General features: G+C 38.9%; 4 protein-coding genes and 1 non-coding gene across 5 annotated transcripts in view; 2 read left to right on the forward strand and 3 right to left on the reverse strand.

The window, feature by feature from the left end:
* The first annotated feature begins 369 nt into the window (after positions 1–369).
* On the forward strand, positions 370–5,939 carry LOC101294012 (116 kDa U5 small nuclear ribonucleoprotein component-like). Its single transcript, XM_004307025.1, has 10 exons — positions 370–1,104; positions 1,885–1,953; positions 2,065–3,258; positions 3,405–3,503; positions 3,582–3,740; positions 3,902–3,987; positions 4,064–4,262; positions 4,666–4,776; positions 5,127–5,333; positions 5,570–5,939. The coding sequence occupies exons 1-10, from the start codon at positions 370–372 to the stop codon at positions 5,666–5,668; spliced, it is 2,958 nt and encodes a 985-aa protein (XP_004307073.1). The 3' UTR covers positions 5,669–5,939.
* Positions 5,940–7,744: 1,805 nt separating this feature from the next.
* Positions 7,745–12,948, reverse strand: LOC101294301 (mitogen-activated protein kinase kinase kinase ANP1-like). The gene is made up of 6 exons (XM_004307026.1): positions 10,789–12,948; positions 9,815–9,960; positions 8,980–9,077; positions 8,568–8,624; positions 8,412–8,485; positions 7,745–8,273 (listed from the first exon to the last, which is right to left on the reverse strand). The coding sequence occupies exon 1, from the start codon at positions 12,221–12,223 to the stop codon at positions 11,618–11,620; it is 606 nt and encodes a 201-aa protein (XP_004307074.1). The 5' UTR covers positions 12,224–12,948; the 3' UTR covers positions 7,745–8,273; positions 8,412–8,485; positions 8,568–8,624; positions 8,980–9,077; positions 9,815–9,960; positions 10,789–11,617.
* A 1,585-nt stretch (positions 12,949–14,533) lies between these two features.
* On the reverse strand, positions 14,534–16,889 carry LOC101294597. The gene is made up of 4 exons (XR_185213.1): positions 16,719–16,889; positions 16,525–16,608; positions 16,245–16,356; positions 14,534–15,639 (listed from the first exon to the last, which is right to left on the reverse strand). It is a non-coding gene; the product is annotated as an uncharacterized LOC101294597 (transcript).
* Positions 16,890–18,925: 2,036 nt separating this feature from the next.
* LOC101294793 lies at positions 18,926–22,660 on the forward strand. The gene is made up of 7 exons (XM_004307027.1): positions 18,926–19,093; positions 19,307–19,612; positions 19,723–19,931; positions 20,028–20,070; positions 20,172–20,261; positions 20,348–20,410; positions 20,527–22,660. The coding sequence occupies exons 1-7, from the start codon at positions 18,926–18,928 to the stop codon at positions 22,204–22,206; spliced, it is 2,559 nt and encodes an 852-aa protein (XP_004307075.1). The 3' UTR covers positions 22,207–22,660.
* A 1,866-nt stretch (positions 22,661–24,526) lies between these two features.
* Positions 24,527–24,823, reverse strand: part of LOC101314231 — a 16,448-nt gene continuing 16,151 nt past the window's right edge. Inside the window, exon 25 of the mRNA XM_004308517.1 lies at positions 24,527–24,576. The gene's annotated coding sequence lies outside the window, so the exon portion shown is untranslated. The remainder of the gene's footprint in view (positions 24,577–24,823) is intronic.

Here is a 24,823-nt window from a genome sequence, read left to right on the forward strand (position 1 = left end):
AGTTAAAAATTATAAAAAGAAATATAAAACGAATATAAAACGACGTCGTCTGGGTTCCGTCCCCTCAAATTAGCGCTCCCGGTCCAAATATTCTGTCCCCCCTCTAAACCCTTGTCATTCTCTCTCAACTCTGGCGCTGAAGACTCTTTGCTCTTTGCCCTAGAAACCTCCGATTTCCAGGTACGTAAGACTCTTCCTTCACTCTTCCCTTTATCTACTCCATGTATGCTCACATTTGAAAACCTAAACCCTAAATCGAACCCTATCTGATTTTCGCGTTACATTTTGAGCTAGTAGAACCCTAAATCGTTCGATATCGGACTTGTGATACTAATTAGCTTTGCGCAGTAGCAGATTTGAGTTGTGAAGATGGATGATAGTCTCTACGATGAGTTCGGGAACTATATAGGTCCCGAAATCGAGTCTGACCAGGAGAGTGAGAGGGAGGAAGAAGATGAGGAGCTTCCGGATAGGACGGATGATAGAGGCGCAGCATCCGACGGTGACGATGCTCCGAATGGGTGGATGACGGCTTCAAATGACGTAGACATGGACAACCAGATTGTGCTTGCTGAGGATAAGAAGTATTATCCTACTGCAGAGGAGGTTTATGGCGAAGATGTTGAGACATTGGTCATGGATGAAGATGCCATGCCGCTTGAGCAGCCGATTATCAAGCCGGTTCGGAATGTTAAGTTTGAGGTTGGTGTCAAGGACTCTTCGACTTATGTGTCCACACAGTTCCTTGTGGGGCTTATGTCGAACCCTGCGCTGGTGAGGAATGTGGCGCTTGTGGGGCACTTGCAGCATGGGAAGACGGTGTTTATGGATATGTTGGTTGAGCAGACACATCATATGTCTACTTTTGATGCGAATAGCGATAAGCACATGAGGTATACTGATACGAGGATTGACGAGCAGGAGAGGAGGATATCTATTAAGGCTGTTCCGATGTCGCTTGTGCTTGAGGATAGCAATTCAAAGTCGTACTTGTGCAATGTCATGGATACTCCTGGTCATGTCAATTTCTCTGATGAAATGACTGCTTCACTCAGGCTCGCTGATGGTGCTGTCCTCATTGTGGATGCTGCAGAAGGGATGATGGTAAGTAGCTTTATCTTTCTATTATTATTTCATGGGTAGTGAATATGTTATGGTTCTCTGTCCGTGTGGAATAGAGTCCTGATCATGCTATCACTTTTTAAATTAAAACCAGAATATTTTAACCTATTGGTGAAAATTTGAAACCTTAACCTAATGAGATACCTACCTTCATGTAAGCAGAACCTACCTTCATGTAAGCAGAAATTTAGGGTGTTTTGGTTATCTTGTGCCGGTTGCAGGATATACTTGCTTAGAAAGCTTATAACATGTTTCAACATGACATGGCTATCGTATATCACTGCCGCAGCCATAGAAGAACTAGCCTTCCTGCATGCTTGCCTTGCAAAATTATTTTTATACACATTATGCTCACTGTGATTTTACATCTTACTGAGATTTAAAAGAAGTTCATTGTTTTATTTCAATATTCCAATGAGTGCCTTATTGTAGGTATTGTAAATCACTTTAAACATTCAATTCAATTGTTATAATCTATTGAAGTTACAATGATTTTGCATATAGTCCCTGTGCACACACTCTCCTGAGTGTCAGATGCCTCTTCACTACATATAATAATATTTCCTTTACCCAAGATACTGTAGCTTCTTACTTTTGGTCCAACCATTGTAGCTTATTTGAAACATAGTTTTCTACTACTCTCAATGCAGTTACAGTTTTAACCTTCTAAACTTTTGTTTATGTATCAGTTATGTGGCTTGGTTTTTTTCTGGGACACTTCATTATTGCAATGGTTAACAATCTTATGATTTTGATCAACAGGTAAATACTGAGAGGGCTATACGCCATGCAATCCAAGAGCGCCTACCAATTGTGGTTGTGATCAACAAGGTAGATTTTCTTTTATTCAAAGGCTGTTCTATTTCTGTTTGATCATTATATAAAGTGGTTACTTCCATTGGCTATAATGTTATTCTAATGGGCTGCATTTTCCTTTCAAAGGTTGACAGGTTGATAACAGAACTAAAATTGCCCCCAAGGGATGCTTACTTCAAGCTTAGGCATACACTGGAAGTGATTAATAACCACATAACAGCTGCCTCTTCAACTGCTGGTCATGTACAAGTCATTGATCCTGTTGCTGGAAATGTATGCTTTGCAAGTGCTACTGCAGGATGGTCGTTCACATTGCAATCATTTGCGAAGCTCTATGTTAAGCTTCATGGGATCGCTTTTGACGCTGACCAGTTTGCTTCTCGTCTATGGGGAGATATGTATTATCATCCTGAGGACAGGTCATTCAGAAGAAAACCCCCTGTAAGTGGAGGAGAAAGGTCGTTTGTGCAGTTTGTGCTTGAACCTCTGTATAAAATTTATAGCCAGGTGATCGGAGAACATAAAAAGAGTGTTGAGGCAACTCTTGCTGAGCTTGGTATCACCCTTAGCAATGCAGCTTACAAATTGAATGTTAGGCCTCTACTGAGGTTGGCTTGTAGCTCAGTCTTTGGATCTGCCTCGGGCTTTACTGATATGCTAGTGCAACATATTCCTTCTCCTAAAGATGCTGCGACAAGGAAAGTGGACCACACATATACTGGACCAAAAGACTCTGAGATTTACAAAGCCATGAAAACATGTGATCCCAATGGCCCGTTGATGGTTAATGTTACCAAGCTGTATCCCAAGTCCGATTGTAGCGTGTTTGATGCATTTGGTAGGGTTTACTCTGGGAAGATTCAGACAGGGCAGACAGTTCGTGTACTGGGAGAAGGTTATTCACCTGATGATGAGGAGGACATGACGGTTAAAGAAGTAACAAAGCTATGGCTTTATCAAGCTCGGGATCGGATACCTATAGCTGAAGCTCTTCCTGGTACTTGGGTTCTCATCGAAGGTGTGGATGCTTCCATAATGAAGACTGCCACTCTTTGTAATGAGACTTATGATGAGGAGGCATACATATTCCGTCCACTTCAGTTCAATACACTCCCAGTGGTGAAAACGGCAACTGAGCCTCTGAATCCCAGTGAGTTGCCAAAGATGGTGGAGGGTCTTAGAAAGATCAGCAAGAGTTACCCTCTTGCCATCACCAAAGTTGAGGAGTCTGGGGAGCACACAATCTTAGGTACAGGAGAATTGTACTTGGATTCCATCATGAAGGACCTCAGAGAGCTCTACTCCGAAGTAGAAGTCAAGGTATATTTTGCTCACTTGCACCACTTCTTCATTTTTCTTATTTGTCATGTCAAACATATCAAATTCACCTGATGAGTTATTTGCAGTGCCAATTGTTTTGGTTGATAATTTATACTGTGGTTTTTGAAGCGTCATTTGCAATGTAGGTTGCAGATCCTGTTGTTTCATTCTGCGAAACAGTTGTGGAATCTTCATCAATGAAGTGTTTTGCTGAAACACCAAACAAGAAGAATAAAATAACTATGGTAAGAGCATATCTAATTTAAATAATCATTTGATTCAATTTTCACATATATGATTAGTTGAACACCTTTAATTTGTAGATTGCAGAACCGTTGGAGAGAGGACTTGCGGAGGACATTGAGAAAGGTGTAGTAAGCATCGATTGGTCTAGGAGAGATATAGGTAATTTCTTCCAGACTAGATATGAGTGGGATGTTCTTGCTGCAAGGTCCATATGGGCATTTGGTCCTGATAAGCAGGTAATATAATCTATATAAAACAGCTTTACGATTTACATTGTAATAGTTATTTTATAATAGATGTATGCATACACTTTTTGTTTTATTCATCCCCTTTACATAGTAGTCATACATTTCATGTCTTTGTATGCTTTTATTTGACGAAGGGATGTATGTTTTAGGGACCCAACATACTACTAGATGACACACTCTCTACCGAAGTTGACAAGAGCTTACTGAATGCCGTGAAAGACTCGATTGTGCAAGGGTAATGAATAAGTCGCTGTTTGTTTTGCCCCAATATTGTTGTTAATCATAACTCACCATGTTGGTACTGATGACAGGTTTCAGTGGGGTGCTCGAGAAGGACCCCTATGTGATGAACCCATCAGAAATGTTAAGTTCAAGATAGTTGATGCAAGGATTGCACCTGAGCCTTTACATCGTGGATCTGGTCAAATCATTCCCACATCTAGACGTGTGGCCTATTCATCTTTCCTAATGGCAACCCCACGGCTCATGGAGCCGGTATATTATGTGGAGGTAAATAATCTTCAGTCTATATGAAAAGACTTGGTTTTCAGAAATCTTCTTCATAGCTTGTTTCGTTTTGTGTTAACGCATAACAAAATGGTTGTAACAATCTGCGCATCTTTAGTAGCAATAATCCTATTAGACAATAGCCCTTTATCCTAACTGAAGTTAAAATGTATTCGACCAATAAAAAAAGAAGTTAAAATGTACTTTGTCAAGCTAAATATGTTATTTCTATGTTTCTTCAAAAAGCACAGATGAATATTTTTTTGATATATTTGGTTTCAAGCTACAGTCATCTAATACTTTCCTTTTATAGAGATCCTGACGAACCAACTTGTTTAATATATGCATATCCACTTTGATAAGCATTGTGTTTCATTTTCTGATAATTTTGATGCCTTTGTTACAGATACAAACGCCAATCGACTGTATATCTGCAATCTACACTGTTTTATCTCGCAGGCGTGGACATGTTACAGCCGATGTACCTCAACCCGGGACCCCAGCTTACATTGTTAAGGTACAGTTGTTGAACCTCGTGCAGTATTTCAGTTACATTTCACTGGTTCTGGGTTTTATTGTGATGTGCTTATTGCTGATAAGTTGGGTTTTTACTGAGAAATTGAACCCTCAATTTCATTTTTTTTCTTTTTTTAATTTTATAAATTCTGTGAATTAACAACATATAGCCGTGCTTCTGTACTGTTATAACAAGGTTTATAATTTTCAAGTCAGTAAATAAAGTAATTAATCTCACTCCCATGGAAAATTCTGAAAACTAATCATCATTGTCTTGTTTTATTTTATTTTTGTGTACCTAATATTTGTATGTGTTTATTTTCATTTCTTTTTCTTTTTCCTTGTATTCAGGCATTTTTACCTGTCATAGAATCGTTTGGTTTTGAGACGGACTTGAGGTACCATACTCAAGGACAAGCTTTTTGCCTCTCAGTCTTTGATCATTGGGCTATAGTTCCTGGAGATCCTCTTGACAAGAGTATTGTTCTGCGACCACTTGAACCCGCACCGATTCAACACCTGGCTCGTGAATTTATGGTCAAGACAAGGCGTAGAAAGGTATAAGCATCATCGTCCTTTCTCTCATAGTGACTCATGTATCTAGTATCCTTTTTGTTTTTCCTTTTCTTTTGGTCAATAGTGTTTTCTTTTACATGGTCAAAAAGACGCATCAAATAGACCCTTTTTTCTTTTCCTGAACTTAAGTTGTAAGTTTCTTCCCTGCGCCTTGCTACTATAGAAACTGCGGAAGAAGTACCATATCTTGGCATACTGAGTTTTATGTTAATTTGCAGGGAATGAGTGAGGATGTGAGCATCAGCAAATTTTTCGATGAGGCCATGATGGTGGAACTGGCACAGCAGGAAGCTGATATTCACCAGCAAATGATATGATTGGCTTCATGGAGAGAGATTGTAGGCAAATTTCATAGGATGCAACGTAAACATCGAGTCATTGTTTTATGCCAAAAGAGAAGTTATACAGTTGTAAGTTCCGGCTGTTGTATTGTGATTTTTGCTACTGTTTTGTTGAAAATTAGTTTAAAATTGTGGCCTTCTTACAGATCCGTGAAAATCATTTTTAATTTTCTGCTGACCCATTTTCATTATTATTTTCTTCTTCATTCAGAGATCAATGAACACAACTGTTAATTTCCACCTGATGATAACAATTAGGGCTAATTCCATAATTTGTTTCCCTGTAGAAGTGAACTGTGAATCTGATTAAAGTCTTCATAATTTCATACTGTACTATAATTTAGGGTATTGTTTTGTGCTTCAACATGTCCTAATTCTTTTCGAGGCAATTGCTAACCAAGTAGTTAAGAATGAAGCCACTCAAAAGACTAGTAGCTATTTACGTATATATATCAAGCAATCATTCACAAGTAGTCACTGAGTATTGAGCATTACGTATAATCTTAATTCATGAATTGTCAAGTGAAAGAAAGATTCGTTGAGCAAACTAAAGCTACATCAAAAGTAATGCAAATCCATTATTTTTACTACTAGCTAGAGAGAGACCGCATACTGATGCGCTATTATTCAAGCACTTGATCTCTGAGAGGCAGCAACGCCATCCAAGATCTTGGCAACAACCTCTTTGCAATCTTCAGCTTTTTGATGCGCTTAACCAGATTCTCGCGCTTGACTGAAACCTACGGAGATTCCTGCAGCATTTTCTCAATCCCGCCACCACAATTTGGTCCCAAAAACTCAATCTCCAGGTCTTTGTTCACAAGTTTTGAAATATTCAACTGCAAATGTAAAGCCATACAGTCAACAAGCCTTCTCAACACGACTTTCCAATATGCAGTCATCCTCATTTTCAAGTCAGGATACTGCCTAAGGTCTCCAACTGCAACCTTCCCCATACCTTCTACAGGGATAGTAGAGTGTTCTCCAGTTAACAGCGCGTTCATAAATGAATCTTGTTGACCCATCAGCCTAGTCCATTCAGATACATATTCTGGATTACATGTATAATCAGTCAGGCTCTCCATTTCCACTGTCTCCTTCATCCACTTAACTGACCATTCTTTCATCCTTGTTATGAGGTTATGGCTAGCTCTTCTGATGCATGACTGATGCTGACAATAGTTTTCTGTATTATGCATTAACACAGACATAACCACTTCTTCAATGTAACTCCAAACCTTCTCAACAAACTCAATAGGTCTGCTCTCAATTCCCTTCACTTTCCCCTGCAGGATAACAAAATTTGGTAGACTAATACCTTTCCCTTAATCAGCATTCCCGCTATGGGAAGGGGGAAAATAGCAAAAACTAAAACATGAAACATGAATCGTTGCCTCTTAAAATTTAGAATCTTTATTGATCTTCTTCATTATCAGTCTTGAATCTGCAATTGGATAAATGCATGGCTCCATTCTTCTAAACGACCTTTGGTTTATTGTAGAAATTTATTTTGGGGATACTCACAAACTTTGGAAGCATGGCTTTGGATCGAATTCATAATACTCTCAAGGTGAGCAAGACTTGAATGTTCCTCGTACTGTTGGCTTACGCTGCTTAACATGGCTGGGTAAATATTTGTCATATTACTCGTTCTAAACGATTTTCCCCACATTTCTGCAGATGTTCTGCATAGCGGATCCTACTTATGATATAACCCTCCGACAACTGCAAAGTTTCTTATCAGGTCGGGTTTCTAAAGAGAAGTTAGAACTAAGATGGTATGTACTTTTTGTAGTAAATCTAACAGACTCCGTCAGTAGGTATACTCAAGTCAGACTGAAGTGGAACACACCAAATGAGATTTCCTTCAAGTTTGGAAAGTGAATGAAAATAATGTGTTCATTCACCCGTTGTATGAAAAGATGTATACAAGTTGATTAGATGATCCATACCCCATAGAGATGACTTCTGAACCCAAAGGAGACGAGTTTGTTACGCTAAATGAGATCCTCTGATAGTGAAGACTGATACAGCCGTCACCATTACGATTTACGAATCTCTTGACCTTTTGTTTTATTTTAAGGGTTTAGGGCCACAGTTACATGTTCTTAAGCTTCAAATAATTTCACTGAAGAACAAATATCCAAAACAATCACAATGAGATATGAGAGAAACCCAACGATAACAATACCAACAGCTAGAAATGGCAGAAGAGTTAATGCACCTTATAAATTTGGCAAGTTTCTGTTGCCCATTTCATTCTGGGTGACTATGGGAAGTTCTACAGTTGTACTAGCAATGAAGACTCTAGTGGCTCTACTTTAGCCAGCATGTGAAATCAACTAGCTTTATGAAGGCATTCACCGTAGTCCTTTGATGCAAGTGAGAGGGAGAGAGCAGACTTAACATCGGAGATATGGTGCTCCTGCCAAAGTGTTGCAGGAGCGCGGCCACACAAATTGCTCCCAAGTAGCATCGTCTCTGCTCAGAAAAATATCAGACACTGAGGTGATGATCCCAAGTTCTATTGGTTCACCTAGCACACGTGGTTGCCCTTCTGGAAGGGTTGAGAGGACCGAGTCTTGGGAAGACCAAATATGCAAATACAAATTCAAATATGTCAAGGAATGTTTTCAGTTGTGGCTCACCAAATTAAGGGCAAGTTTGTGAATACAAAATGTTTGTACAGTAAAATTAATGCTCTTAATCAAAGTACAACCTGCTATTCTAGCTTGCTTGGATCCACTATGAGTCTATGACATATCCACTCTGCCAAGCAACAACAGATAGCAACTGCAAACACCAGCAAAGAAAGTATTGACATCACTCACCAAAAAAAGACCAGAACATACATTTTACTTTACCAGTAACATGCCTTAGAGGAATCCCAGCATCAACAAGGGCCTCACATGTAGCGTTTATGGCATTTCAACTCATGGCATCACATTAAAGGAAGAAGATCAGTTAGATGACAGATAAGAGAAGCAAAGATAAAGATATTTCAGACCAAAAAAAAGAGAAGCAAAGAGATGCTACACCATATGGGTTAATATATCTTTTTCATTTTTTTTAAACTAGGGTATCCGAATCTTTGACTAGACTAATCCCTAATCTTCCCGCCTGACCCCACAACATTTGTGAAACTGGAGACTTTAGCAATTGCTAGGTGGGATTATACATCTAATTATAATTTTTTTATTTTTTTTTATTTTTTCTGTTTCAAGGTGATCCACTGAAGATTGGCCAGTGAGAAAATGAATGCACAATATTGCAATAAAGATGTTTACCGGTTGTCAAAATGGAAGTTCAGTGATCTTTTAACGCTTCTATAGTTTTAAACTTTTAAACTATGCAAAACCCAGCTAGCACCATAATCGTTGACAACCTGCAGCAGACATTTGTTTAAGGTAAACATGGTTGCTTCATCATGGCTGTGACACAGATCAGTTCATGAAAACTCAAGAAACTGAAGGAAGTATTCGGCCATAACAGAAAGTCAAATCACACATACTGCGATAATATAAATGGATGGGAGTTTATAACACTAGATGCACATAATTTGCAAAATCAGCCCTGAAAGAGGAACTCAAAGACCAATTAAAGTGATCATAAATAGCTACCAGTTAACATAGATTCAATTACCTCACTCCTTTTACCATTTCCATTTCCAAAGTGCATAATATGCAATATTTCAAAAGACTTATTGCAGAAAAAATCATCTTAAAAGGTTGTACAAACTCAAGAACCTTGCCTACTTGTCTATAATTTACAGTCCGAGTTTAGAGGCATTTCATGAAAGAGGCTTCAAAAATATGAATCTAGTTCCCTGTAACAATAGCCAGTGTCCCGATTCACAATATACTAACACCAGTAGTAGCCCTCTCATTTAGTCATAAACTCAAAAGTAAAGATAAATCACATCCTCTACACAATTCTACGATGTTCCAATTTTCAAAACAAGAAACATATATATGCATGTACTAATGCAAACTTAATTTAATAGACCAAGCATATGTATTATAAAAATGATTCAAGGCTAGATATTATCAAGTGAACTCAACTGATGGAGGTAAATCTCATCTCAAGCAGAGTACACAGTGTTCAAGACTCAGACAGACATACCCTATTGCATAATAAACACCAGCACCTGAACAATACAAATGCTCTGCAAAGTTCTCTTCACAATATTGAGTTGAGGGCCACTTCAGTCAGTCAAATGCATACCAAATTTCCCATGCGGTGAAAGTCCACCTGATACATTGTCTGTCCTGCATATAATGTTTGATGAACTAAATATGAGAAAAACAAAGCTGCTAATAAAAGAAGATAAGACACAATGTATGTACTAAGATAATCCTGCAACTCCAGTTACTGAACTACCTTTACCTTCAATTGATTTTGCATCTCATGTCCCTTATCCTAGTATACATACGCTTACCAGGCTTCACAAACTAAGGTTTAAACATGAAACATAATTAATATAGGGAAACACCCTTTGATTCCATATGTAAAGAAACCAAAATATGGATGAGATGTGTTTGTTTTTGCGGCTGCACCCAGATATTTGAATGGGTTGCCTACGTACCCTTCAAGAGGGATCAAGCCACTCGTAGTTCAAGAATTCTAGTGACTGAATGACTCACTAGAAGGGTTTGATTTTTGAATGAGAATAGTGTTTGGGACAAATTTGGGGTAAATGAACCAGGGATTCGATTTGTGTTTGGATCTGTGTTTGGTTATTTTCTGGTGTTTGAGTAAATTTGACTAGCAGAGTCAGGGATTTGATTTAGACTTCTGGTTGCATCTAGTGGGTCGCTAGATTGCCTACACCTTTCTTAAAAAAGGATAAGTGTGTGTGTGTGTGTGTGTGTGTAAATGTAATATATTTGGAATCTTGGCCATTATTTCTATCAGTAATAGACATCAGTAATTCAGTATAACATACAAAAGCTTTGAGATTTGATCTTCTGAAGAGAGAAAGCAGGGCACATTAACGATCAATAACAGTTGCTTATGATATTGATAGAAAGAAGCAAATGACGTTTAATGGTAAGAGACACACCAAGCGACAATTATAAGGAACAAAGACTACTCACCACTCAACACAGTCTTGCAGCTCCAGTTACAATTGAAATCAACTGATTTGGCATTTTCAAATCACTTATCCTTGTAAAACACTTATCAAGCTTCAGATAGTAAACTTGTGACATAGTAACACTTACCAAGCTTCAGATAGTAAACTTGTGACATAGTAACACTTACCAAGCTTCAGATACTGAACTTGTGGCAGGAACCTGACTATACAGGAGTTTTTTTTTTTTTTTCTAACAGGGGCTGCGAGAACACAAAACCCCACACCATTAACATGCATTTCACAAAAAGCTTGAACCTAACATGGATAATATGTGAAACTATGCAAAAGTTGTTGGCTTTGTGCACCAATGTTTAAATCATGAGATATAAACATTGTCAACAAGCCAGCAGTTCAGCCAATAAGTGCCATTCAACTCAGATATATAGCTTTTCCTAGGGAGTAATATAGAATATGACCCGTTAGAGGTTCTAACCAGGGAGCACGCAGTTCCCAGAAACTATGTGTTTCTTCTCCAAATTTAAGCCCGACATTCAAGCCCAGGAAACTAACTATTCTTCAACACTTCCTTTATCGAGATTTCTTGTGTTCCATGAACAAAGAAAAAATGAAAAATAGAAAACAATGTGAACCGAACTATGTTAAGTAGAAGGGAAATAACCGTTCGAGTTGGAGAAGGCTGGATAGAAAATTGTTCTTACACAAAGCCGGATAGCAATCAAGAGAGTGAGGCTGTCTCATCATTGCACAAAACTCTTTCAGAGTCCATTTGACCTTAGGAGACCCTAGATTATAAACAGCTTACTGGCTATGATTCTGGATAATATGTGAAACTATGCAGCGCCCATTACAGCAAAAGTTGTTGGCTTTTTGCACCATTTGTCTGCAACCACATGTCTTACAGGTCTTGACATGAGTGCCAAAGGGAAAATGGTATCATCATCTAATCCAGAACTCTCAATGGGCATTTGTGCCTCATGGGAACTAGAGTCCCCTAAGGGTATAAAACTAGGCAACCGATTATGACAATGCTGAGATTGTGACAATGTAGGCGATTTGGGTAATTTTTCAACACTCTGATTACTCATAAGAAATGAGTGAGCTAAGAGACGCCGAGCCGTAAATCTCTTATAAGCATCTACATCTAGACACTTTGCCAAAAAATCCTTGGCGTCATCAGACAAGTGTGAAGGAATAACTGGATTAGAAGCCCAAACGCCTAGGTACTCAGTTGACTTACAAGTCCACAACGAACCAGTCAACATCTCTAGAACTAGACATCCTACTGCCCAAATATCAGACGGTTTCCCCTGAATGTTACAGAGAACAGTTTCAGGAGGCAAATACCATTTAGTGCCTTGGCGAGAATGCAAGTTCTGAGCACTCTTAGTTAATCCAAAGTCTCCTATCTTAGCCACAAAATCGACAGGAGAATCCATATCATGGCAAGAAGAATATTGTCGGCTTTATGTCGCAGTGCACATAACCTTTGTCATGAATGCACTGGAGACCACTAAGCACAGACTTAGTGAACTCCTTAATCTCATATTCGGACAATGCAGAATTGTCAATCCTATCTCTAATGGTGCCTCCAGCGGCAAATTTCTAAAAAACAAATTGAGAGAGGAAGAAGCCCACTGTTGACCGTAAGAATTGATGACAAAAGGGCAGTGGTGAAAGAGAGAAAGGAGCTTGGCCTCATCCAACAAAGCATCAACCTTGAATGGATGAGAGGCCTCTGCAACCTTAACGGCCATGATACCAGGGGCCCCATTCTCAAGCTTGAGTGGGTAACCCTTATACACACACCCGAAACCCCCCTCCCCAATCCTATCTCCTAAAACCCATTCACCCAACTCACCCATCATCAATCCAAAAATCAAATTCAAATCGTAAAACAAAAACTAACAGAACTGAAACAAACACAATCAATATCAAAAATCAAATTCAAATCGTAAATCAAAACCTAGAACAGAATTGAAACAAACACACAATCAGTATCAAAATGACCCACGGGGATTTGAAATCGAGAGAGAGAAATGAAACTAGAACAGAATTGAAACAAACACAATATCAATATCTAGTACAGAATTGAAACAACACAATCAAAATCAAAATTACCCACTGGGATTTGCAATCGCGAGAGAGAGATATGAATAGTGAGAGCGAGAGTGCGAGACTGAGAGAGAGAGATCGAGCGCGTCAGAACCACAATCCGATCAGACTTGAGAGAGAAAATCGAGCGAGAATTGAGAGAGAGCAGCGTATATATTTATTCTGTCTTTCTTACTGTTATTTTATACGCGTCTCGCGTATCTTTGATGCGAGTATGTATTTTGACGCGCTTCCAACCAAATTTCCTATTATACCCCTAATTATTAATATCTTTATAAGCAATAATTTTATTAATAACAGGGTAAAACAGGTATTATGCGTTCTTACTCTCTCAGCCACTGATTGTATCTACAGTCTTCTTTTTTTATGTAAAATCCACGTACCCTTTTATCCTTTCTGGTAATTTATATTTTATCTTTTGGTGACTTAAATTGTATCTTTTTGTGAATGTATTAACCAAAAACAGAAAAAGCGTGTGAATTTTAATTTTGAGTGTGTGGTTTTCATATCCCTTTTTTCTCTTTTTCTTTTCGTCAATGGTGTTTTCTGCATCAAATAGACTTTTTTTTGTTTCATGAACTTAAGTTGTAAGTTTCTTGCATGCGCCTTGCTACTATAAAAACTGCGGAAGAATTACTATATCTAGGCATAATGGGTTTTATGTTGATTTGCAGGGAATGAGAGAGGATGTGAGCATCAGTAAATTTTTTGATGAAGCCATGATGGTGGAACTTGCACGGCAGGAAGCTGATATTCACTAGCAAATGATATGACTGGCTTCCGATCGATATTCAAACTTGAGAGAGAAAATCGAGGGAAAATTGAGAGAGAGGGAGAGAGAGCGTATGAATGTATTCTATCTTTCTTCCTGTTATTTTATACGTGTCTCACATATCTTTGATGCGAGTCTATATTTTGACACGTTTCCAGCCATATTTCATATTATGCACCTACTTATTAATATCTTTATAAGCATGTATCTATTGTCTTTTTTTTTTTGGGATATGAAATCCACACACCCTAAATTGAAATCCACACACCATTTTTCTTTTTCTAGTAATTTAAATTTTGTCTTTTAGTGACTTAAACTTTATCTTTTTTGTGAATGTGTTAACCAAAAAAGCAAAAATGGTGTGTGGATTTTAATTTAGAATGTGTGGTTTTCATATCGCTTTTTTTCCCCTTTTTCTTTCGTCAATAGTGTTTTCTGCATCAAATAAACTTTTTTCTTTTCATGAACTTAAGTTGTAAGTGTCTTGCTTGTGCCTTGTTACTATAGAAACTACGAAAGAATTACCATATCTAGGCATAATGGATTTTATGTTGATTTGCAGGGAATGAGCGAGGACGTGAGCATTAATAAGTTTTTTGATGAAGCCATGATGGTGAACTGGCACAGCAGGAAGCTGATATTCACCAACAAATGGTATGATTGGCTTCCGATCGATATTCAAACTTGAGAGAGAAAATCGAGAGAAAATTGAGAGAGAGAGAGAAAGAAAGAGCGTATGTATGTATTCTGTCTTTCTTCCTGTTATTTTAAACGCATCACGCGTATTTTTGTCGTGAGTCTATATTTTGACACGCATTATGCCCCTAGTTATTAATATCTTTTAAGCAATACTTTTATTTATACAGGGTAAAACGGGTATTAATCGTTCTTACTGTAACGTCCTAAACTGCACCTCCTCAATTTAGGCACGTCACAGTGCCACAGAGTCTCAAAAGGAGAAATACAAGGCAGTTAATATAAGAAAACATTTAAGAAAAAGACAACAGAAGCGTAAGATTATATTTTGAGGCGTAAAATCTTTATTTTTCTCAAAGTACTTTAATTCACCAAAAACTTGGATACAAGGAATGATTATGAAATCATGAACTCAAAGGAATACAAATTATCAATTAGAGTATCATAAAACGAACTCATAATAGGATTGGGCTTTTCCATTCGCCTAAAATTTGATTTACGGAATGACCAATAATAAATAAACTTAAAGAAATAAAATTACGAAGCAGAACAGAACAAGACCAACAAGATAGAATTTGATACATGAAACTCAAATATAAAAATAAAGGGGAACAACATAGAAACCAAGTTACCAATCATAAATATGCACACCTAACTCCTCGCCACTATCCCGTCCCAGTGCACAATACCTGCATCCACAAACTGTTGTAGGGGTGAGCTTTCGTCCTTGCTGCTCAAGGAACTCTTGAAAACAAATAAAGAAATAGTTTCATAGGGCCCAAAATAAAAACAAGATTGAATCCAAATATTTAATGAACGACAAACTTTCAAAAACATTTTTATGATCAAATAAATATGGCGCCATAAAACTGTACCTGATGACCGGTCATTTTTAGACCCACTACCCAACTTACCTCATTATATATGTGTACAACAGGTAAGTGTAGCGAGTGTCCACAAACGCTCTATCGCCTAGAAGCAATGCCACTCCACAAGGGATGTAAGACACTCTTCCGTCCATAAAGGCCCCTTCGGAGGTTTAGGGGATCGAACCCAAGGTAGTCGCTATGCTCCTCTCACTCTCAAGCCATCAATATCTCATAACACCGGTTACCATATTTTTATCGGATAACCGGATCATGCAATATCATATATGCATAAACATTTTATAAAACAAATATCATTCATCAAGGGAGTTCCGGGTCCCCTACCTGGAATCCGAGACTTTTCTCGTGAACTCCCAACACCACGAGCCTTCAGCTCCTCGGGTAACTGGAGTCCCTAATGTCCGACATTTCAATCGTTAACAACTTATCAAATAAGCATAAACAATTACGACGAGTAACTCTAATCGTCGAGACCCATGTTTGACCAATCAATATCAATAATCTCATTCTTGACCAATTTCGTATCTAAAACCCATTTGGTTCTAATTTCCAAACCTTAACTTGAAATCGGAATATTTTTCCATTATCAAGCCTTAAACATAAGAAGTCATTTGCTTTACAAATACATCACATAGTAATCCTACATATGGAATTACTTTGGACACCCGTAGTATCTAGTCCATTTTCCTCAACAATTGCTTAATCATAATTTCATGTCAAAACTAGTTTCTATCCATTATTTCAACTCCACAACATAACCAAATCTCTATGCATGCTAACAACCATTTTGCATGCAACCAGTTATGGACCATGTCCACAATTACATAATCGATCAACTATAACGATCTTATCTAGTAAATCTCAACATACTAGATGTATTCATATATTCCATTCTCAACATGCATAAGCTTATCTACAACACTACCACCAAAGATAGCCATGTCAATCTTAATTATAACAATCTCCTAATTCATAGAACTGAGAGTTTACCTTCAAGGTCAGATAGATCAAAGCAGAATCCTCAACTTAAGTCTGCTTCCAAGTTCCAACGAAAAACACATCAGTTACAAGTAATCCTTCCTTTCCACCTCTTCACCAAATTCTGTATATTAATACCGCCAAGCTTCAATTCATACTCTATAACAAAACTGAGCACTTAAACTGATACAAGAACACCTAAAACCATCACCACTAACTGTGGTGCGGACAACAACAGAGAACACCCAAATATAGACTTCTCATGATATGATCGAGTTCCGAAACAACTTACGCATAAGCATGGAGCTCGAAGCAATGATTTCCTTTGTGTAACAAGTGACCCAAAAGAGCTGTGAAAGTCGCGGGCGTCGGCGAACTCGGCGGAGCCGAAGAAACCCATAAACGAAAATCAGTCAAAATCGAACAATTCCATAGACGGATTACAACAACACGCAGAGGGGAAAGAGAGGGAAGCAGGTTTCCTACCTCATACGTTGTCGACGGTCACCAGAAAATTGCAGAAACACCGCCGAGGAACCCAAAGCTATTGTCGCTCTCCTTTGTCTTTGTTGCATGTGTGAGCTAAGTATACAAGCCTGTGGGGCACAAAGAGAGGAAGAAGATGGTGTCGATGCGTTGTCGGAAGCTGGGGTTATGATCGCTCCAGTCGGTCATCATCCACCGATTCAAGTTGAGGGTCTGAGAGTCTCGAACAATCCGAGCCGCTCTCGTCTAATCCCACTTCTATTATATTGTAATCAACCGACTTAGAATGGACGTCCCAGATCTCACCAAATGAATTTCATAATTTTCTAAACCAATTTTCTATATTCTCAAAATCTCTAAAAATTATAGAAAATACCTCGTGATTCCGAATAATTTTCGAACTTTCCCACAAACTTGTCTTGTCGTGTACTATTTTATCCAACTCTAAAATTAATTAAGGATTTCACCGTACGTGTTACACTTTTTGAAGATCTCCTCAAACACATTTTTAATATCATCGAGGTCAATAAGCTAATTACCGAATGACCTCAAATTAAGCTGATCAAATTTTCTAGGTGTCACACTAACCCTCTCAGCGACTCATGTATTTACTATCTTTTTTTTTTTATGTGAAATCCACACACTTTTTTTCTTTTTCTAGTAGTTTAAATTTTGTCTTTTAGCGACTTAGACTTTATCTTTTTATGAATTTATTAACCAAAAAAGGAAAAATGGTGTGTGAATTTCAATTTGGGGTGTGTGGTTTTCATATCCCTTTTCATATCAATAGTGTTTTCTACATCAAATAGACTTTTTCTTTTTTCATGAACTTAAGTTGTAAGTTTCTTGCATGTGCCTTGCTACTATAGAAACTGCGAAAGAATTACCATATCTAGACATAATGGGTTTTATGTTGATTTGCAGGGAATGAGCGAAGATGTGAGCATCAGTAAATTTTTTGATTAAGCCATGATGGTGGAACTGGCACAGCAGGAAGCTGATATTCACCAACAAATGATATGACTGGCTTCCGATCGATATTCAAACTTGAGAGAGAAAATCGAGGGAGAATTGAGAGAGAGAGAGAGAGAGAGAGAGAGAGAGAGAGAACGTATGTATGTATTCTGTCTTTCTTCTTGTTATTTTATAAGCGTCTCGTGTATCTTTGACGCGAGTCTATATTTTAATGTGCTTCCAGCCAATTCAATGAAGCCCCAACTGCCACTTTGTTGAGCCCTTGTCATCCAAACGAACCGACGACACACCCTTCCAAAGGCAGCCTAAGCTTCGGCGCTTTGCCCTAAGTTCAACCAAGTTTTCACCGTCGAAATCCTAGAGATGCGAACGAAAAAACCGAGACTGGCCTCTAAATCCATAATCTCGAAGACAATAGAGAACTGTTTGTTGATAAGGTGGATTATCAGTGGGATAACTCCTTTATGCTAATGGTTAATGGTCCAGCCTAGCGATGATCTACTCTTGTCGCTCTAGAAGCCTGTCAAATGAAATACAAAGTGACGTCAAGGAGGAAGACCGCGTTGGGCAGTCTTTGACTCTCTAATGCCTAAGTTAGTCCAATGTATTTACTTTGATAGAATAATGGTGAGGTAAGTAGTAAATACGTAATCAATGAAGAGAGAGGAAGTTACCATTTATGGGTGAGGAGTATCCAATACCTTTCCTCTTCTTCAATGTGGGATTGATGCCCAGTTTGTGTTCCAGCCGAGCCTTATTGGCGGTGGTCGTGAGAGCGCGTCATGGCACCATTCGGGAAGCGATTGGCGGGGTGTCAAAGCTGTTGTTGTTGTTTTATTGTTGATGGGCTTGACATATAGAAGTCTGACGATTATACCCGGTCCAAACGCTGCTAAATCTTGCTGATTAGGTATACCGTATACATGTCTACATTGTTCATCGACTCACCGTCGTCACAGATTGGTCAAGAAGAGAATGAAATCTGATCCTCCGACCAAGTTTTTATTGTATAATTGAAGTGCAAATTTTATTTAAAAAATAAAAAATCAATTCTATATGTATATGCCTCTCCATCCGGATTTTATTACGAAAGTGCCCCTTTATTAATCTCTCTTGGGAGCATGAAGAATAAAAACCTTTGGAATATCACAATATCGCGTCCGTCTCTAATTTTCTGCACCCACCGCTCTTGACTAATCAAATCTTCCCTCAAAACCCTAGACAGATCTCCGATGGACGACAGCTGTGCCGTGTGCGCCGATTCCCTCGAATGGGTTGCCTACGGCGCTTGCGGCCACAAGGACGTCTGCTCCACCTGCGTCGCCCGCCTCCGCTTCATCTGCGACGATCGCCGCTGCTGCATCTGCAAAACCCCCTCCGACGTCGTTTTCGTCACCAAGGTCCCTCTCAATTCCCCATTTTGTCCCCAAAGTTCCAATCTTTCTGCTCAAAAATTGAATCTTTATGGGTCCTCTGATTTCATAGAGTTTACTGTTGATGCTATCGATGATGTATATGTATATATGCTATGAATGATGCTTGCTTTTGTGAGATTTGGTACTAGCTTGTCGGTTTCGATAGGTCTTCAACTTGAGATTGTGCTGTATTTGCAGGCTTTAGGGGACTATACGAAGATGATCAAGGACTTTTCGGTGTTGCCGGCTCAAGGGAGGGAGGGCCGGTCGGGGCCGTACTGGTACCATGAAGACACGCAAGCGTTTTTTGATGATGTCGACCACTACAAGATGATCAAGGCAATGTGCAAGCTTTCGTGCAGTGAATGTGACAAGGCCGAGGAGCAGACGAATGATAACCCCAAGCGTCGCCCTGCTAGGTTTAGGAACATTGGTCAGCTCAAGGGTCATTTGTATCACCAGCATAGGTTGTCTATGTGCCCTCTATGTTTGGAAGCAAGGAAGGTAAAATGCATATATACTATATGAGATTTGGGATTTATCTGTCATTTGCGTTTGAAGTGGTCTTCTTCCTGTCCCCTTTGGTCTAATTTATCTTCTTTTGTTCAAACAAGGTATTTATTTGTGAACAAAAGCTGTATACTAAAGCACAGTTGAAGCAGCATATAAGTACGGGTGACTCTGAAGTTGATGGAAGTGAGAGTGAAAGAGGTGGCTTTATGGGGCATCCTATGTGTGACTTCTGCGGAACACCATTCTATGGCGATAATGAACATTACACCCACATGGGTACTGAACACTTTAAATGTCATTTATGCCACGGGTAACCAAGCCATATAGTTTTGAGAAGAGCTCTAACTTTTTCGTTACGATTTAAGATAATGTTAAGCTCATATGAGATTTGTTTTGATAAATGCAGTCCTGGACAATATGAATTTTTTAGGAACTATGATGATCTCGAGGCAAGTTATCAGATCTACTGTTATTTGTATACTTACTCTATGTTGTTGGGCTGCCTCTTAATTGTTGTGAATGTTTTCTTATTTATTTATTTTTTTTATAGATGCATTTCCGCCACAGCCATTTCCTATGTGAAGATGAGTCCTGTCTTGCCAAAAAGTTTATTGTCTTCCAATCTGAGGCAGAAATGAAGGTAACCTCTTAGATCTTGACAAACTTGTCTGTGTGTCCCTGCCTCTTGTACATTTTATTCTTTTACTTACATAGTTTAGTCTACAGAGGCACAATACTATTGAACATGCGGGGCGTATGTCTCGTTCCAAGCGTAATGCTGCTCTCCAGGTAAGTATATTATTTTCTTCATCTGTATTTTGCGTTCAGCTAGGCTAGCTAGTCCTTCTCAACTTGCATTTTGTTTTGGTGGATTTCTGTTCTGATTGTAATATTATTTGTTACAGATACCGACTAGCTTCCGATATCGACGAAGTAGTGAACAAGATAATAGGCGTGGAAGAGGTCGATCATTTCATCGTGAATCTCGTGATTCTTCTGATAGTCAACTTTCTATGGCAATTCAAGCTAGTTTGGAGACATCTCCTACCGATGATAGCGCATTTCATGGTACTTCATCATCCACTGGGCACGCTGCTTCAGATCTTGGAGATACAAATGATATTGATCCAATTATTAGTCCATTTGAATCCTTAAGTACGACAGATGCCGAAGCATCTTCAAGGTACCTTCAAGCCTTGGGGGGGCTAAGTTTTGGGACAGCGCCTTTGCAGGACTCTTCCTTTCCTCCACTTGCACCTGGAAGCAGTCAATCAACACCCATCTCGGATGGTTTGCCTAATAACTCTATGGCAGCTCATCTCCGCCGGCAAAACAAACGCAAGGTGGCTGTTAAGCCTGTTATTAGTGCCAGTCAGGCCTGGCCAGCAGCTGGGCGTGCACCTGTAGTACCACCTAGTAGTTCAGCTCAAGCATGGCCTACAACACAGGTTTCACCTTCGATATCACGTGGTTCCGGTCAGAACAAAAAGGCCTCTGGGAGTAGACCAGGGCCTTCTAGTTATGCAAGTTCTGCTCAAGCTCAAGTTGAGACTCGACAGACAACAGTTCCTGGATTCTCATCGTCTGTTTCTTCTGCTAGGATTAGCCACTCTGCACCTGCCCCTAATTTGGTTGAGAATGGTACAATTCAACCTTCCATCTCTGATTTCCCTCCAGTTTCTGCTGCACAAGTATGTAAGATGCCCTCAACTAACCAGCCAACTCAGCCTATATTGAAAGTGGCGGATGTTCAAACTGCTAACAAGTCCTTGGTGGAAAAGATTCGCGCTGCTGTTGACTTTGACGAAGAGAAATACAGTGTTTTTAAGGACATATCAGGGCAGTATCGTCAGGGTTTAGTTGACACAGATGTATATTTAGATTTTGTTCGGCAGTTTGGCTTGTTGCATCTTGTCCTTGACTTGGCTAGACTCTGTCCTGATACTCACAAGCAGAGAGAGCTGATTGATGCCTACAATAAGAGTATGCGAAGCAATGGGGCACAAGATAATGGATGGTCTCAGGGCAATGTCCGATTGAAAGATTCAAAGAAAGGCAAAGGGAAGAGTTTAGAAATAGCAAACAGCAAGTCTAAAGGGAAGAGTCTTGAAGCGGAAAACAGTAGTTCTGCGGATACATTAGCAGATAGCATCATTAATTCTGTACGGGAACTTCAATCAAATCACAGGCCTTTAGAAGAAGTGGTTGAGGTGTTGTCGAAGGATGGATACCGTGCTGCCAAAGGTAAATCAAAGTTGATAGTTGATGAACGACAGGATGAATTAAACTCTCGCAGTCAAGCACCAACAGAGCCGAGGAGCCAAAAGGATCCGGTGCCTGCTGTTAGTGGATCTAGTCTTCATCTCGGGGATGGTGGTGGAGGAAGCAAGCAGCGGAAGAAAACCTCAAAATTCCATAGAGTTCGCTTGGGTGATGGCTCTGCTGCCGCTCTCTTGGATCTTAAAAATTCTGATCCTCAGCCAGATAATGGGGGTGAACAGTTAGATGGGAGCGGTAACTCGGCCGGAGGTTTGCCCGTCCATGGTGTTTGGAGACACAAAGCCGCAAATAAACTTTTTAGTTAGAAAGCATGGTCTGTGCCTATCATTTTGCAAAGTGTGGCAGTGACAGATTGAACTGGTAAGTTATGGAGAAGAGTTTGTTTTCACATGCCCATTTTTGTGACCTAGTTCTAAACTCAATGGGGTTTGATCCATAGTTTATCTGCTAGGTTGGGTGGTTTTGTGTTGCATGGTGATTTTGAGGTGAGTTAGATATATATGCTCATCTTCATTTGTGTCCGTCATCATGACGAGTGTTTATATATATATTACTCCTTGGAATCGGAAAATATGAGTGCAAAGGTTTGAAATTTACAGTTGTTGAAATTTCTGATTCCTTAACTTTTTGTTCTTGAACTCAGACTGACTGGAGTTGAGGACATAATCTGGAAATAGACTGGTTGTTGTTTTAGTTTTGTTTGGTTTGTGGCCCTGTTTTCCCTGAAAACTATATATAAATACAAAGTTGATTTATGGCAAAGAAATGTCGGTACTTGCTACAGTTCCAAGTTTGTTGGTCAGAATTACAGGTCCAAGAATGTCCGTGAGAGTTATAGGTCCAAGATTGAGGGACAGATGAAAGATCATGCATTTTAGAGTTCTTGATTTGTATTGTGTCTAATCCAAGAGTTCTTGTAAAGAACGATTTGAATCCAGTTAGAAACTGCGACATTTGGTAGGAAAGCCCTCTGCGCACTGGAGCTAAAAAAGTATCCAGTTGTTACATGCATTGTTTGCAAGTCCCTTGGTTGCTTTGACACAGTCCCTTAGTGCTTGGATTTTTCTGTAATACATGTAGAGCTAGAGTGTAATCCCAAGTTTTATCTGCCTTCAGAAATGTGATGAATGATTACCTGAACTGGTAATTGATGGATCGACAAAGTATATGGCCGTTTCATTGCTCAAGCTAGAATGAAGCATACAGACAACAATATGCTTATGATAAATAGTTAAATACCACAATATGCTTATGATAAATAGTTAAATACCACACTGAAAGGTCATTTGAGGAAGGAGACTTGGTGTATCTAAAATTGCAACCATATAGACAACTGTTAGTGAAAAAAGGCCATCACCCAGGTTTTATGGTCCTTACCAAAATGAGAAGTGCATCAGGCAAGTGGCTTATAGGTTGAAATTACCAGTTACGCAGCGGTTCATCCTGTGTTATGAACTATGTGGATCACATATAATAGACCAGTGCTTCAAGTAAACTAGAACTATTTTACAAATTATTACCCTATTGATTTCATATACAAATATAAGTTGAATATGAACTATGGTCTTCTACTAAAAAGAACTTGAACTGTACTCAGCACTGATGCCTTCACCAACTGATCTGTTCAATTGGTTTACTCAAAGAATCTTTTGTCTAGCTGAGGCCTTCAATCAAAGGACAAACTTTTGATTCAGTCATGCTTACCTGGACTGCATTCGGGTAGATTGATTTGTTGTGCTCCATGTTTTCCAGACATGCCTTCCTTGACTTCATATATCCTTGAGAGTTATTCTACATCACCTCACTCAATTTCTCTGCTTTATCTTTCTGTCTTTTGTTATTTTCTTTGAACCTTATATTTTGCTTCATTCTTGCAAATCTACCCAAGTTATGTTTGATTAGGTGGCAACTATTCCTGCAGATTGATCACTACGTCACCGTAGTTATTGGATCAAAAGTTTTGTTATGGGGTCATTTTGATTGGTGCCAGTGTAATGTGGAATATGTACGTCTTCACCAGGCATTGGATTTGGATCTCCAAACAAAGCAAACTCATGTAATGCTGCAGCGAATGCAAAGTTGATGCTACCGTACATATAACCTTGGATGCCAACCATGTCGTAATAGCCTTTCCACGTGCTAGAGGATGTTAAAGTTGACGCTATCTTAATTTTTTTAATTACATAAAACAAGCCATATTACTGATCAGTACCAGAATTTGAAAAAATGTAAAACACTACCATTTGTAGAATTGTAGTTTTATAATGCATCTAATGGTTGTAAGTGCTTAACCCCATTGATAATATACCAACAAAGTGCGGGATGCATTACCTAGTCTCCAGTTAAATGGCCAAATTGTCTACAAATAATAAAAACAATTCAGTTTGCTGAGCTTTACAATCAAACTGAATAGTGTAACAGGATCCCATCTGTTAAAGGTACATGTTAAAGGACTTCTGCATATGAATCCCATCTGTTTTTGTATTGGTTGCTTAATCGATAATACTGTATCCAAAAGAAAAACAACATGCTGACTACCACATTGACAGTCTTATAATGTGAAATATGACGTACCTCCAGTATGTCCTCTTTAGCCCTATGATTTTCTGGAAGTGTGCGGAATACTTCTGTCAAGTGAGAGGTGAGACAAAGTCCATTGCAACTTTGATGCATGACTGGATAAAGGAAAAATGATCTAATTATGAAGTGTAAATGTACACAGAAGCTTATTTGAAAGTTATTAAAGTACTTCCACAGTTCCACCGCAATACATCCACTAAATGAGTAGTAGGTAGCATCAGCACTTGTGCCATATAGATTTATAGTGGTGAGCTGCATCTTAAGGTGATGTAAAAAAAGAAAAAAACCAATCTTTACTCGGTTAGTTAGCTTTCAGTAGGCATAAGCATACAATGATAGTCA

This window comes from Fragaria vesca, linkage group LG7 (genome assembly GCF_000184155.1).
Source record: "Fragaria vesca subsp. vesca linkage group LG7, FraVesHawaii_1.0, whole genome shotgun sequence".
NCBI classification, from domain to species: domain Eukaryota; kingdom Viridiplantae; phylum Streptophyta; class Magnoliopsida; order Rosales; family Rosaceae; genus Fragaria; species Fragaria vesca.

Excerpts from the sequence above, each read along its gene's own strand:
- LOC101294012 (XM_004307025.1), top strand. The coding sequence starts at position 370 with ATGGATGATAGTCTCTACGATGAGTTCGGGAACTATATAGGTCCCGAA. Across the intron at positions 1,105-1,884 it reads ATGCTGCAGAAGGGATGATG|GTAAATACTGAGAGGGCTAT; the intron begins GTAAGTAGCTTT and ends TTTGATCAACAG. Across the intron at positions 3,988-4,063 it reads AAAGACTCGATTGTGCAAGG|GTTTCAGTGGGGTGCTCGAG; the intron begins GTAATGAATAAG and ends TACTGATGACAG.
- LOC101294793 (XM_004307027.1), top strand. The coding sequence starts at position 18,926 with ATGGACGACAGCTGTGCCGTGTGCGCCGATTCCCTCGAATGGGTTGCC. Across the intron at positions 19,094-19,306 it reads ACGTCGTTTTCGTCACCAAG|GCTTTAGGGGACTATACGAA; the intron begins GTCCCTCTCAAT and ends CTGTATTTGCAG. Across the intron at positions 20,262-20,347 it reads AATCTGAGGCAGAAATGAAG|AGGCACAATACTATTGAACA; the intron begins GTAACCTCTTAG and ends TTTAGTCTACAG.
- LOC101294301 (XM_004307026.1), bottom strand. The coding sequence starts at position 12,223 with ATGGATTCTCCTGTCGATTTTGTGGCTAAGATAGGAGACTTTGGATTA.